This window comes from Antennarius striatus, chromosome 5, assembly GCF_040054535.1.
Source record: "Antennarius striatus isolate MH-2024 chromosome 5, ASM4005453v1, whole genome shotgun sequence".
Taxonomy (NCBI): domain Eukaryota; kingdom Metazoa; phylum Chordata; class Actinopteri; order Lophiiformes; family Antennariidae; genus Antennarius; species Antennarius striatus.
Window position 1 is genome coordinate 20,745,584 of NC_090780.1, and position 15,996 is coordinate 20,761,579.

General features: G+C 40.5%; 1 protein-coding gene across 1 annotated transcript in view; it reads right to left on the bottom strand.

Annotated features, from left to right (window-relative positions):
- The window catches only part of cdh4 (cadherin 4, type 1, R-cadherin (retinal)), a 171,966-nt gene that overhangs the window by 27,281 nt on the left and 128,689 nt on the right, over nt 1-15,996 (bottom strand). The window contains exons 6-7 of the mRNA XM_068316285.1: nt 11,286-11,441; nt 5,003-5,147 (exon numbers count right to left, since the gene is read on the bottom strand). Of these exons, the coding sequence (XP_068172386.1) occupies nt 5,003-5,147; nt 11,286-11,441 (301 nt within the window). The remainder of the gene's footprint in view (nt 1-5,002; nt 5,148-11,285; nt 11,442-15,996) is intronic.

Consider the following 15,996-nt stretch of genomic DNA (forward strand, 5'->3'; position numbering starts at 1 on the left):
TTTGAACACTAATTCCAAAGCCTAATTGCTTTTCCGCCAAAATTGCTGGAGCTGAAAATCTAACTGGTGGCAGGCGGACATATTGTTGGCCATTTTGCTCACGTGACTCGAGATCACCGGTGAGGTCTATCCGCTGCCCAAATATTAGCAACTCAGAGCCAACATGTGCCCTCAAATTAGACTGAAGATGGAGAAGACACGAAGTGGTGAGATAGAGTGATGCAAATATATGTAAAAGAGGAAGACTGAAAAGCAAAAAAAAAAAAAGCAAAAAAAAAAAGTGAAGACTGAGGTAGAAAAGTTTACGAAGATTGCATGACAGCAACAATAAAGAGAAGGTAGGGAGTGAGATGGAATGGACAGTGTAATTGGATGATAGCTTTCATCAATAGAGGGAAGAGAGAGGTGGAAATAGTGGCCGGGGTGAAGGAAATAGACATGTGGGAGGAGACAGAGGTTGAGAGGAAAGGGGATTCGGAAAAAAGGTTGAAACCTGGTGAATCTTGGGGCCAATTATTAAGAGGACACATACAGTATCATTCACACAAACAAGCAAACAAACAAACAAACAAAGAAACGCTCTAATGGAGCCATCAACTTTCTGCTGACACAGGTACATTGACTTACCCTTTCAATTACGAGCAGAAGGTGTGAGGGAGATATTGGTAGTGTTCAAAATTTGATGCAAAGGTCACTTTTACTACAATCCTCGCATTACTTGTGAACAAGACCAAATGAAAGTTAAACTCAGTTATCAAATGTACCAAGGCATCAAAAATGACCATCCAACTGATCTAATGAAAACAAGCATCTCCACGATCCAACTCCAGCTGAGAAGTAGGTATAAATATTTACACTGTGATTAACCTTAAAGTTATACTGTATTATAATATTAGGACACAATTTAAAAGAGAGAACCAGAAAAGGCAGGTAATCTAACTTGAGAGCACAAAAGAAAACCAAGTGCTGCCCTTCCTTCTGTTCGTGTCCTCTTTTCCATTACTTATGCATCTGCAGTATATTTATTCAGAAAGGCTTTGAAGTCTATACTCGGAGCTAAATTGGTATGTGCTAATGTGTTTGATATGGAAAATTAAGTACCTTATAATTTCATGTAAAGATTATTTTATTAGCGGTGAGGCTACAAAGGCACTGATGAGGTTTTGACAGTATTTCAATGCAGAAAAGCAGTGCAGAATAGTACTAGAATGAAGCGGTGACAAGTCTCTATCATACCTACAAGTATGATAGAGCCTCTGTCTGACACTGCTTTCCTACAGAAACACACCATTAAAAACCACCAATCCTTTACACTGAGGCAGTCGTGTTGTCCGCCGACCTTTTGTGTCACAGACAACTTTTCCTGTAGCCTTGTTGAGTTTCCTGAGTTCTCACTATGACATACCTCGACCAACAGTAAGGAGGACAGCGGTGCTTAATGTCCACAAAGTCTTTCTCCAACACCGACTGAAACATCATTCATTTGTCCCCCCCTTCTGCTCAACAACATCACTGCGTCCATCCTTTGCTAGTGCCTAATTACTGCCCCCAGGCAAGATTGAGACAGGAAGTTTCTATCTCAAAACTGTCGGCCGGCTCTACAAAAGAGACAAAGAGAGGACAGAGAGAGAGAGAGAGGAACCAAGATTGCTCCTTGGAAGAAGGCATCAACCGCTAGTTTTGGTGTTGTGTTCTCATTTCTGATGGATTTTATGTGGAAGTCGGTCCAGAAACTTTCTGTCAGAGTTTGTGTGAAGGGTGAGGGAACTACTGAACTTCAGTTTTTGACAAAATCCTGTCAAATGGACTAGTATTACCACCTGTAGACACTCTTAGGTGTACATCATAGTGCTGAATATATGTAGACAAAACTTCTGTTGAAAAATGAGTATGTTTTTTATTAAATGAAGAACATTGCCAGAACATTTTGCATTCAGGTTTATGAGGTTTTCTTGGGTGATCTCTGGAGTCCAGCTTTAATTCCATCCAGTCCTCACTAACAAGAGCTGAAAGTGACTCAAACTGGAAACGGGGGCTTCAAACAGTTCCTAGCTTATGGTTTGATCGAATCGCTCCCTACGTCAACGCGCGATGATCTTGATAAAGGCGGTTCTTTCCTTCTTTGATGACAGTTCTTCGGCGCTAGATGCAATGATGTGTGGTCATGCTTCAGAGAACATTTGATATCTGGATCCGTAGATACAACTGTAATGCTGCTGCAGCCGCACACAAATCCCCCTTTCTTTATTTCTGCTAAGCCCTACATGTTTAAGCATATTACAAACATAACTGACACATTCCTCTGTTGGATTATTTGTCACGCACAACGAATACGACGAACAGAATGAGGGCTCCTTTATGCTTGGGTCTATCTAATTCATTCTTCGGGCTGAAACTTTTCTACGTTTTAGGTATCTAGCTCCATCTTCATGCTGAGACGCTGCAGATAAATATATCTTCAATTAAGTTTCCCCTAGGATAAGGGAGCATGAGCTCTGAATCACCCCCAAGCCATTAGTGCATGGAGATATGAAAATTTGGAATGGTTATACATTTTTTTCCTTGACAAAACTGTGGATGATTAAAGAAATTACACGTAGACACTAATGATATCCTACCAGATTACTTCCGTCTTTAAAAAGGTTTTCAGGATCTCAGCTCCTTGGACCAATGACATACAGGTTAAAGATAAATGAAAGCTCTCTATCATTAAAAAAAGTGTAGTTTAAATTTAAAAAAAGAAGCATTTAATATATCTTCTTTGCTTATGTTAGTAGATCAGTATTTATTCCCATTCCACTTCATGTACACAGCGTCCTAAAAGGTTCGGAAAGAAGAGAAGTGAAGAACTGCATGGAATCAGAATAGTAATAAATATCAGATGCTGAGGCATTTTTCTGGCTTGGTGAAGGTTGAACCCTCAAAGGAAGGTGAAAAACACAAAGAATGTGAGACACTTTAATAATAAAAAAAAGAAAACTATTCGTGCTTTACATGCCTCTGTGTCTTTCTATTATATTTGAGAGACCTTTTTTGTTGAAGCTTCATTTTTTTCGGCTATCGCCTCAGGTTTTTTGATTCACTGCAGCAGAGGTTTCAAAAGTGCATACAAAAGAGTTTAGTCAAAGTTGTTACTGATAAATGTACATTACCTAAATCTTACTGTGTCTCTTTTTGGGAATGCTGCTGGGTATAAAAACTGACTTCAGCAAAACTGCGCAGCACTTCACTTGAGGTCTAAACTGGGTCCATTTTTAGTGAGTAAAAGATTTATGTAACTGGTGGAATATATATTAAAAGCTTAAATGGGCCAGAAAAGCATTAAACGTCTTCTTAAACCTACAGTGGAGATGAATCGCTGTCATTCTTTCTTTCTTCGATTAAACAGGCAGCTATGGTAGTCAAATTGTGCAGCCTATACTTCTAATTTAAAATTCATCAATTACGAGACCGAGGACTTAGCAACAGAAGACAAAAAAAGTGCCGCACTTTGCAAGATGCTTTTCTTTTTTAAAACACAAAACTCTCAGCACCTAACATTACAGTATGTGCACCATAAACAAACCTTAATTGTGAATGTTTATTAAAGAACAGAGCAATTATACCAGTGGTGGGCAGTCAGGGCCAGCAAGACTCTGCTTGACAAAGTACAACATCACTGAAGGCCTAGGTGTGCAATGCAGGGCCCGCCACTGAATTATACTTTACATTGTGTAGTACGGTCTTTGTTAACTGCTATCAGAGATTTCTCTTCTTTCAAAACAAAATTTAATTCCGACTACCATTCCGCACACTCATTTTACATGAAGTCGAGAGTATCGGAGTAAAAATAAAAAATAAAAAAGAAGAAAGCAGCTTTCAGAATGTCTGGTTGCCCTCACTAATTAGAAGCTCTGTATATAAACCCATGCTCCACTGAGGAGTAACCAGTAGTCAACCCTACGCACAAGCACGCACGCACAGACACACACACACACACACACACACACACACACACACACACACACACACACACACACACACAGAGTAAATTCCATACTTGCTCATCCATGCACAGACACACCACACACTTTCCTATATTGTTTACAAATCCCCTTGAGATTAAACTTTTGCAGCAGAACAATATCTGAATGCTGTGAAGACAAACATGGGTCCTCTGGGTCTCATTGTTAGAACAAGAGTTCTTGCAGTCAAGACATGAAAGCTACTTGTACATTCTGCCCTCCTTTCAGGCTTCGCATTGACCACAACTCTCTGTTTGTGGGGTAAAGCCTACGTCTCTCCATGCTCTGCAGAATCTGATAATGATCCATCCAGTCAAGACACTGGACCTCAAGTATTTGTGAACTTGCCCTGGACTGACCCAACCAAAATGAGGAGTCACAGTAAACTCACACCACATGATTCATACTTTTGATGATGTTTATTCATAAAATAATATAAGTATGATTTCAATTTTAAGGTTTTCTTAGAATGGAAGTGGAATTTTGTTCAGACCAATACAATAAATCCAACTAAATGACACGCAAGTGGATTTTGATTGGGTTCATTAGCTGTAATGGCAGCTATCAATGGAATATCAAGTGGATAATCATGCACATGAAAAAAGCCCCTTAATTCTCTGAAAATGGAACTCAGTATGTGATCTGTTGCTTAGTAATGCAATTCATTCTTCCATCCATTTTCTGTAACCACTATGTAGGGTCAGGGGGGGGGGGGGGCTGGACTCTATCCCAGGATAGAGTCCCTGGAGAACCCCTGGAGAGGTACCGGGGCCAACACAACAGAAACAACATCAATTACAATACATCCCCAGTTTGAAACAGAATGTAAAAACAACAAAAGACAATCACATTTACAAACAATTAGTCTTTTGGGGTTTTGAAAGGAAGCCAGAAGACGTGGAGGGAACCCACGGAGACGACATACAAACTGAAATCATCCTGTAAACGCATTCAAACCCTGAGGTGAACCCAGAACCTTCAGGCCATGAGCTTCTTACCTGGTTTGGACCCTTCAGCCACGGAGCCATTATAGACTTGGTTCTGGAACTCCGGCCTGTTGTCGTTCATGTCGATCACATAGATGTACAGGTCGATTGGATTTTCCACCTGGTTACCGTTCATGTCTACCGCATGCGCTCGCAGCTGGAAGTAAAAGAGCAAAAGGATCCATTAACAGCCAGCTACGAATGTGAGCTTGGGTGAACCTGAGCCACTGGCTTGATTTATTGGAAACTATACAGGTTGTCTGGACTGGAAGAAACTCACACAGCATAACTTTGACTTTGTTAACTGGAAACTTCATTATATTAGCAAATGTTTGTGTCTTCAACTGGGGGATTAGTATACCCTTTGTATTTTTGCATGGGCCACAACAATAGAGAAAGGGGAAAAGTGTAGTGAAATGTTCCAGACACACAAACAACACCTATTTTGTTGTTAGCACAGCCAGAGGCCTAAAAATATCAGAGAGGTGTCGCGGCTCATGCTGTGCCTTTTCTTTGTGAGGGAAGATTGTTTGCCTAGGTTTGGTTTGACAACGTCAGCCATTTGGATGGTTGTCTCTGACTGATGACTTGCTCCCTGACAATGCACAGTGTGAGAGAGAGAGAGAGAGAGAGAGAGAGAGAGAGAGAGAGAGAGAGAGAGAGAGAGAGAGAGAGAGAGAGAGAGAGAGAGAGAGAGAGAGAGAGAGAGAGCAAAGATGAAGTGAATGAAATGAAACGCAACATGGGGGAAAAGGCAAATGAGATGGGAAGGAGAGGAAGAAAGTGACTGAGCCTTGTACATGTAAATGAGAGATGAAAACAGAGAGACTGTGTGTGTGTGTGTGTGTGTGTGTGTGTGTGTGTGTGTGTGTGTGTGTGTGTGTGTGTGTGTGTGTGTGTGTGTGTATTTGCGGAGGGGGAGGGTTGAACAGGAAAGACTGACAAAAGCAATCATCATCTACAGTGGGACGTCTTAATCTCCAGTGCTGCTGTTACACACCCTCGACTCTCCCCACTAATGATATCTAACGTAACGCAGAGCTTTGAAATAACCCTGGAACCCAACTAGCACTGTTCTCTGTGACTTACACAGAAACTCATATTCCTTGGAGAAATGTTATTCAATCACAGTTTGGCTGGTAAAGAGCAGGAATGAAGTCTCTTTTTGTCTACGTTGGCACTCTGGATGCGAGATATTGTCTCTGCCACAACACACTTCAGGAGATGTGTCTGCAAACCTGTTTGCTGGAAGTGATGTATTGCAGGTTGACATGAAAGATCGAATGGCGGCTTCCCCTACTCAGAAAGACAACTAATCACGTTGGCTTTTGTCTCCGCTGGTTCAGGATCCAAACAAACGCCTGCCGGAGCATCAGCCAATTTGGATGTGTGTTGAGGCATGCAAACACAGTCCCCGACACAACCCCGTAGTTACACACAAGCAGCCAATCAAGAGAGCTCTGATTTAGCTACTTATTGATCGTCAAGATGCTGGTTTTCCATTGGCTGAAGCAGACCAAGTAAACATGCAGAAAAGACCCAACAAACACAGAAAAAAACCCCCCAAACCAATCTGTTTTCTCAGCTGTGAACACTGCACACAGAGGGATGTGCGATACGCATGACCGCTTTAGCAGTGTGATCATAACTGTGTATTTTTGTGCGTTTTTATGTGTATATTTTGTCAAACTAGAATTTTTTCAACGACTGTGTATATGTGTGCACTACATCATATCTATTTCCACATGTAATGTATGTATGCATCCTACCACCTTTATGTTTTTTAGGTGTGTCTGCGTGGGGGAGTTGAAAATGTGCCCTAAAGTCAATGAGTGTGTGTGTGTGTGTGTGTGTGTGTGTGTGTGTGTGTGTGTGTGTGTGTGTGTGTGTGTGTGTGTGTGTGTGGCCCACTGAGTGCAAATGCATGTGTGTGAGCTGACATTTACGTATACTGAAGGGTGAACTTTAGTATGATTGGACAAAACAAGGAGAAAAAATACAATTTGTATGTGTTTCACTTGACCCTAACCCAATAGTGTAACCACAACAACACCTCAAAAAATCCTTGACAACCTTTTATATAATGCCCTTTTCTTTCTCTGCTGAAATATCGTAGCTTACTGTTGCTTGTGCCAACTATGCATAAATATTTACGTGGATGTTTACCTCCGCCAGTGATAGCAGGAAATCTTTACATGCATGTTGCTTCACTTTTACATTTACGAATCTAACTATGGGGCCGTTACTTCCATCATACCACTGGTTTGGTATGATTGTGATGAAGCCATCACTACTGAAGCTCTTTTAGTAAAGTTCAATGAAAGAACTTCATAATTGTGGTGAGCCAATCAGAGTAGAGCTGGTCGTGGAATCACTATGTTGGGTTCAGGACATGTGCCTTCTGTGATTTCTTATGCACAGAATTTTGAGGCGTTTCTCAGATACTCCATATTTAGTGATTGGTACTACCACTTAATATTCTTAATTATTTTACCATAAATAATCATTTAATAATTTATAAAAAATAATGTACATGGTAAGTCCTCTGAGATAGGCTTCAGTAACCCCTGTGACCCGCACAGCTGAAGAATCAGTAGCGAATGAATGCATGAATGACTAAAATAATGTAGACATCACAGCTGAATATCATGAAACCTTGACATTCTCACTGTGTTCTGCCCTATATTATGGGCTCTAAGGCGTCTGGTACCTGTAGCATATCACATGTCTACTTTAGAACACACTCTTCACTAGTGGTCAGAAGCTACCTGTGCATTTGACCTTTCTGCAGACTTCTATTTTTTCCTTTGTGCTCATTTAATAAAACTCACAAAGACCACTTCCTCAATGTCACTCTTTTTATTTTTATTCATCTTAAACTCTGGACATTAATTTTCTTGCCATCACTCAAACAAACCTAACAAATATCAAATCTTATTTATTATCATTCCGTTTCCACATTTGCATCGTCGGTCTATCACCAGTCTGCTAGTCCACACGGAAATATATCAGTGGCTGAATTAAAAGTGGCAAAGGTCGGCTAAATTTGTAATTAGGGAAAATAATTGTCTGATCAGTAGCCGAAAGCTCACTCATTAAATGAATAATCAATCAGTATATATCAAATTTACCACAGGACTTTGTCATCCCCTGACAATGTACAGTATATTAATGACTTTGATGATTCACTACCTTCTTTAATGACCAAATTATTTTCCAATCAACCTCAGCCTTAGGTTATATTATCTTAACGCTAACTGTGCTAACATGCTTCACGCGTACAGGCAAACTGATGCTCAGTCAGCTCTACTCTAGTCATTAGCTACAGACCCTCAGTCCGGTTTCACAATGAAACAAGATCCTATATTTTAAAGTTTAGCAGTAATAGCAGATTTGATTGACATTAAGTCAAGTAAAACCAATGTTATATATAGGCCGCAGCCCAATATAACACATTTGGCTAAAGGCACTTTACAAGCTGTACAATGTATGACACACTCTATTCTTAGACTCTTGATTTAGACAGGAAATACTACCCCATAAAAAGCTGTCTGCCTCAGGATGGATAGAGATGCAACTGGGTTCAAGTGCACAGAAGAGAAATTGATGGGATGTTAGAATAAAACCCAGATTGTTAACCCATATTAAGAATATAGTTCTGTGACAACATTAAGCAACCAAAACTCTAAGTCCAATTAATCTGTCTTCCTGTCAAAATGCACAAAAACATCCCAAAAAACAGTAGCAAGTAATGGTGATCAGTGTGTTGGTGTCGAACACACACACACAACAGTCACGTAAACAGACACATAAGCGATCACTATGTTGTTTTATTTGCTAACTTCTCCTTGTGCTCTCCTGACTCATAGATCTGTTTGACACAAAACAAAAAATCACCTACGCTGCTCACCTCACAGATCACTTCCTCCCGGCGCCACTGTCAGAAACAGCATCCTCGTCTCTATTTTCACTTGAGGCCCAAACTAATAAGCAAAGTTTAGCCTAGGAGAGAACACCGGCGCTGACAACTTCCTGGCAAATTGAAAGAAAGGAAACAACGGACTTCACCTGGGTAAAACATGGAGTACAGTACGTACACTGAATCATATATTTTATTGCAAGCAGCGTGGATCCATGGGAAGCAAACTAGAAACCGTATTAAATCTGAAGTGCCCTCGAGTCACTCTAATTCACTACAAGCTGTGTCAAGTGTGAACGGTTTACTGCATGCCTGCTCCATCCCAGGGACCTGAAACCTTGCTTCTTTATTGATCCCAATTTGTAGGGTTAGCTTAAGAGCCGGTGTGGAGTGAAAAGCTACAAAATGAGACGCAGCATTTCCTCTAGGTACGAAGTGAGGTAACATCGTCAATCCGAAACTACTAAATGGGATGCAGCTGCAGCGGTAGGAGACAAACCAATCAAAAACACAATCATCTACAGCTTTGTGTCTGTTTGTCACGGCACATAGTGTGTGTTTGCATCAGAATTTATAATGCGCCAGAGCGCACGCTGAAAGAGACTGTCCTTTACTCCACTTTTCCTGTGAGACAGCAGCATGCCACTGGATAAGCTCTATCAGCAGCGTAGTCCATCCATCATGCTGACAGGCTAGCAGCGTCGTGTGTCTGACACCAGGCACACCTTACCTTGAGTGAAGGTGTTAGTCATTGTTGATACATTAAAACCTGTAATGTGCGCATGCCAAGCAATGGCCGAACACATGCACATTCGATTCACAAATTAAATGCTGAACTTCCCTTGTGTGTGTATGTGTGTGTCTGGAAAGCAAACCTCCTAGCCACTGCGCATACTGACATTAAAAAATAAGGTGATGCCTTCAGAGTTCATGTGCAAAACTAAAGTTTATTCTTGCTTCTTTTTCTAGAGGCAGCAGTGTTTAGGTTGCTGCTGGCTTCAAGGGGGAACGACATTGACAAATAAATTATGTCATTTATTTAGTTGGCAGCAACACACATCGAGTTTTATCTGACTTTGTTACGACCAAGAGGATTATGAGGATTTAACCTCCAGACGACTTTTGGAAAATAACGTATATAACAGAATGTTAGCCTGGCATTATGTAATATGCAGCTAGTTTGCTTGTTTACTATGAGAGATATATGTATATATGTAAATATATATATATATATATATATATATATATATATATATATATACACAGTATATTTATTTTGTGTGTGTGTGTATATATACACACACACACACACATACTGTATATATGTACAGTGCACCCTCGTGCATTCTCGCATTAACACTTGTGACTTCATCTCATCATGGTTTTTTGGTAGACAGTCACGTGATGCAGTACGCGCATTCTATTGGCTACCGTCATCCGGAAGTGCGCTCGGTTCTGTGAGTATTGGACTTCCTGGAGACACAAAAGTGCTTTAAACAGTGGATAAGAGTGTGGGAAAAGGTAATACAGATAGAAGGTGGTTTAATATCAGTATGGGGAGGGGTCATTAACATTTAAATTACCGTAAATAATAAGATGAATAGTTTGTCGCTCTATCGTGTGTGTTTCCTGGAACGCATTAACTGCGAATAACAAGGGATTGAATACCTGCGTTGGTGAACAACCATGTGTAAAGTGAAGCAGTGCAAAAATATGTGAACTCAGTGTTGTGGTTACACTATTGCGCTTCTCATAATACTTTCTGAGGTTGGCAGGACTGGGAATGTTAAGTGCCAAATGCAGGACAAGTGTGCAGCTGTGGGCCTGCACCTTTGAACAGCACATCTGGAAGGTGAAGGAGGTGAACGTCTGAGGGCGGTGAAATGGGATGGGGGGGCATTACACAGAGGAGAAGTGAGAACCACTTAGAGAAAGAGAGATGAGCTAGGGAAAAGAAAAGACTGGTCTTTTTCGGAGAGACAAGTCATATCAATTAGCATTCCGTAAATTCACTCATAGACACATTAAAGGTGCACCTGCTCATTACCCCTGATGGAAATAACACATGCAACACTTTTCCTGCACTCTACCTCCACTCTGCTTGGCTTTATTCTATCCATCCTGCTCAACTCTGTGCAGCTACACTTCAATCTAAATGACGGCTGAAGTGGTAGCCAAGGGATTTGTCAATTAACTGTTGCTGTCAGCAACAATCCAAGCTTGGAGAGGTTGGTGTGAGGGTATTGTTCGACAGCTAAAACTCTGACTCCGACTCTCTGACTCGCAAGTTGTTGGCAGACAACATTAGACACAATTCTTAGGGATAATTTCTTGGTAAATGGACACATTAAATGCAGAAACTAATTTCTTCCTTACATGGAAGGAGGCTCTTTCCTCTCTGTCGAGGGGCTGGGTGACAAACATGTTGCCGCTGACGGGGTCTATATTGTAGATCCCACTGGGGGGTTGATCGGCGCCCGCTCCCGTGATGCTGTAACGGATGCCAACGTCTTTGTCCTGATCCGAGCGGATCTGTGGATAGAACGGGAGAAACAAATTCAATTTGAGGGACAAGTTTTATTTCTTAACTTTTGGCTTTTCAGTCTTTTTCTTTTCCAGCATACAGAGATCACAAAATTTTTCAAGCATTGTGACATTGACTGTCAAATAAAAACACATTTTGGATTACAACCAAAAAGTTTGTGAGAAAGACACAATGCGTGGGATGTTGATAGATGCAGTGATAATAACATTTCGCTCCAAGCATCTTATTTTCTTTTAATTTAAACTTTGAACTTCCAGCCTGAAGTGAACATTGAAAATTCAACAATCTGCAGAGTGTTAGAACAATGTGACTGAATCCTTTAGTTTTTGGCTTGCTTTGTCTTCTATGTACACCTTGTGTTGCTGTGATAAATATTCTAGCGGCTACCAGCCTGGATGTGAAAAGCATACGTGTCATTTCTCTCGACTACCTTCTTTTACATATCAGTTCTGACTTTAACACCTCTGTTGTTGCTTCACACACACAAATCAAAATGTGACATTTGAATAAGTTTCCCTATGAGTGTCTCCTCAGCAACAGCAATAAAAATATCAATACTTTTGCTCAGCACCTTGATGACTGCAAAGACAAAGGGGAATGGAACTGTAGCTCTTCTATCTGTAAAAATTGATTTTCAATAAGCTTCAAGGATTCTAATGTCACATCAAATAATGCAGCCATGTTAATGGGATTTACTCAAACCAGTGGGTTCGAATATGTGAAAGAAAGAGTTGGAATTATTTATATATCAATATATATCTTTAGAAAAACCAGTTTTGCATGAAAGTCCAAGAAAAATGTAATATTTGTTTTGTTGCCAAAAAAGTTGAACGAGTTGAACTGATGACTATAAATTTTAACTAGCCAAGAGCTAGTTAGCTTAGCATAGATAAAAGACAGGAAACATGGGAAAACAGCTAAGCCCGGTTTCATAAACTTGAGCTATTTTTAAAGATTGGTCTAGAAGCAGTCTTGAACATAAACCTGCATGACAACAAAAAGTGTGAATTTTTGGACCGACTTAACAAATGAGACCAGAGGCGCTGCTTTAATTTCTTTGAAACATGCCAGGCAAGCCATCGCCACATATTTTTATTTTCGTGCTTTATGGTGAGTTCACATCCTGCTGTTGGAAGCTCCATATTTAATGAGTGTATGAATTCTCTCTCATCTAACCGTAACGTTAAGTCACATTGGACAGCAGTGTATAAATGTGATGCTTGAGACAATTAGGTCAAATTATATGTTATTTCTAGTCCAATGAGTGGTGTTATTCTAATCATGTAACAAACCGAAAAAAGGTGGAGACTCATATTCCAATAACAAAACCATTAGCACAAATTAACAGTATAGCATATTCTGGTTTCATCTAATTACTACACACCAGCATTAATGCATTCAGGCTGCAATTACAGGGAACGCTCCAAGCATTTATTTATGATTCAGTGATGATCTGAGAACCAAATGCAGATTGTTTTTATTTGGAAATGACGATTTCCCTACAAAAACTTTACATTACTCACATTAATTCACTGTAGAATATAACATGAGATACTCCACTCTCACTCCTGCACATAAGGGACACAAACAGCTTCACCCCACAGGTCTGTTTCCTTCAGATACTGGTAATTATAAATGAAAACTATCTCTCACTTAATAGTTCAGCAGCGTTGGGTGTTTTCCCAATGTGTGTGTTTGGTAAATAAAACCTGTTTTTAGTTTGGATCAAGTCTAAATTAGTTGATCCTGGAATTAAAAAAAAAAAAAAAAGTACATTTTTAGTTCATTGGTAACAATTGCACAAAAACATTTGATTCTCTGCATATAAGATAAACCTTTATTCGTTCCACAGTGGACATCCTTAGAACATGAGAGACATGTATGAAGATTTATTAAAATACTGTGAACCTTTGTTCCAGACTGATGGATATGCTGATCACCGTCTCACCGGCCTCATTCTCATGCAACACTGGCATAAAAAATAACATGAAATCTTGTGGTTTTCAAAAATGTTGAGATCCGCTGTGTTTTTGTTTGAAAGGCAGGAGTGATATTTTCTCCACAGACTTCTTCATTTGTGTGGACACAAGATTTTTTATGTTTTCAGTTTTATGTCAGGACCAAAGTGATTCATTTTGTGCCTATTTGAAGGGTCCTCCACCCCTATGTTGAGAACCACTTTACTCAGAGACATCACAATACAACACTGCACCTGTAATCTAATAACAGTAAAGATTCTTTAAAACAGCATTATATCACTTTAAAACCCTGTAATAATGATTGATTTCATTAAGGTATCAATTATGGTTCAGTTTGATTTGTCTGTAAATAAAACCATATCTTTTCTATAATCGCACCATCACTCTGAACACATCACTCCACTGATTCTTTTTTATTCTAATTTGGACTGAAGCATTACCATGATTTCAAGTCATGTGAATATCTCAGAGCCCAATGGTGAAAAATGAAAGCCTGATTCTTTTTCTCTCTATCTTTCCCTTCCCCTCCAATGCAATTTCCCTGGTCTGCGGGGTTGCAGATCATGCATGAAAATGAAATTACTTCATCCGTTCAGCAGTGACGGCGGTTTCTGCATAAAACATCTCTCTGTTTGAACATGATACCCTCTCTCTTAATTTCCAGCCCAGTCCTCCCACATCCACAGTGAAACACGCTGCTGCTTTCACAGCTGCAATTTTTGTCTCCACTGCTCACTTTGCCAAAGATCTGTAGTTCCCTGCAGGTTCAGATATAATGCAAAGTATTGTGTGAACTCCCATCAATTAGTGCACTCTTATACGTGTAATCGCTGTGACGTGACAATAATCCTGTAAGACAAATTACATTTATTCATGATGCCTATCATCTGCCAATCAAGGCACGAGGAAATCATCGCATAAATAATGACATAATTTGATCATTCGCCCCATCATCACTGTCAATTGTTGTGATAACAGATGCGTAGCAGGACTAATGGATTTACGCATTCCAGGAATGACACGGTGTCGAATAAATCTCGTCTCGGTGAAGGAGACAAACATGTTGTGGCCTTGCGGTTGAAAAAAACAACAACATAAAAAAAAAAAAAAAAGACAACAAGAAACAAACTGAGCTGCACCGCTGAGAATGGAGACGCAGCGACACACAAATAAAGCCAGTAACCACGCATGTGTGTGTAGCGGGGTTCTTTGACAGGTAGGAGGTCTCCACAGCTTGGATCAGAAGGACTATCTCAGATCAATAATTCACAGAGCCACCATGTGGGGCGGGGGGGGGGGCATGCATTTGAAAGTTTGTCCTGTCACCACAGTCTGCGCTTCTTCATCTGGGATGTCTGTGTGGTTGCGTGTCTGAGTGTGTCTCTCCTCAGTGCAACTTTTAAAGCAGCCGGCGTGTTTGCGAGGAGACGGCGCCTCTTATATGTCACATGGCCTCTTGTTTCCACGCTAGCTTAAGGCCACTCGAGACCAGATGCCACATTTACCAAGATCTTTTAATGAAGAGCCTTTATATCAATAAATTGGATAAATGAAGAAGCATGGTTCCTCCGAGTCCTGGGAATCCCATGAATGACAACTACACAATTGAGCCATTTGGACAGAATGCTAATGATGTAAGCTGGAATTTCAATTCTCCTCTCCCCCTCTTTCTCTCTCTCTCGCTCTTTCTCACTGTCTTTCTTTGTCTCTCTTACTTCAGTACCTCCTGGCAGATAGAATTGCTGCTAATCACGCTACAAATAGCAGAGGGAGGCAGATTCAAGGGACTTAACTGGCTGTCTGTCTCTTCCAGATCAGACATCAGATAAGTGACCTATTTGTAGCTGTTTGAGAGTGATTTCCTTGATTACTGACAACTGCTGGGATCCTGTGGGATGAGCTATCGCATGAGAAGAAAGATGGAGAGAGATGGAGCCAGAGAGACATACAGAATGAAGGCAGTGGGGAATTGGGGGGAAAATTAGATGAGGAATCGGTGTTTCTGCTAATCTCATCGTGGTGTAACACGAGGCGCACAAAACAGACAGAAAGGAATGGAAACAAATACATTTTCATTTATTGAGCATAGCGGCGGGCTGTCCAATTAGCGTACTGTGAAGTTTCAGTCTGTCCAAATGTGCTTTAATTGATCCAACCCTGTATGATCACCCTGTTACACAAACACTTTGATGTTTCATCGTTTTCACTTCATGTCTGACTCATTTAGCAACACTGCATAGCGAATAAAGTAACGTTCTGCTATGCGCGTTGGAAAGCATGTACTGTAGTTCTTTTCCCTGGCAGCGATTTTCCTCGTCGGAAACAACAATCATTCAACTAGGAAGTCATTAAAGGACAGCGTGCTGCAAGCTCACATGGGATCACAAGAGGCTACTGTGTGCTATGGGCTAATGTCGCATGATAATGGGAATCTGGGGTTTACACTCTTTGATAGCCTCTTTTGTGTCTCGTCTGCAATTAATGGTTCTTGTGTTACAGACCTCTGGCTTGACGCACAAGCACACACACACACACACACACACACACACACACACACACACAC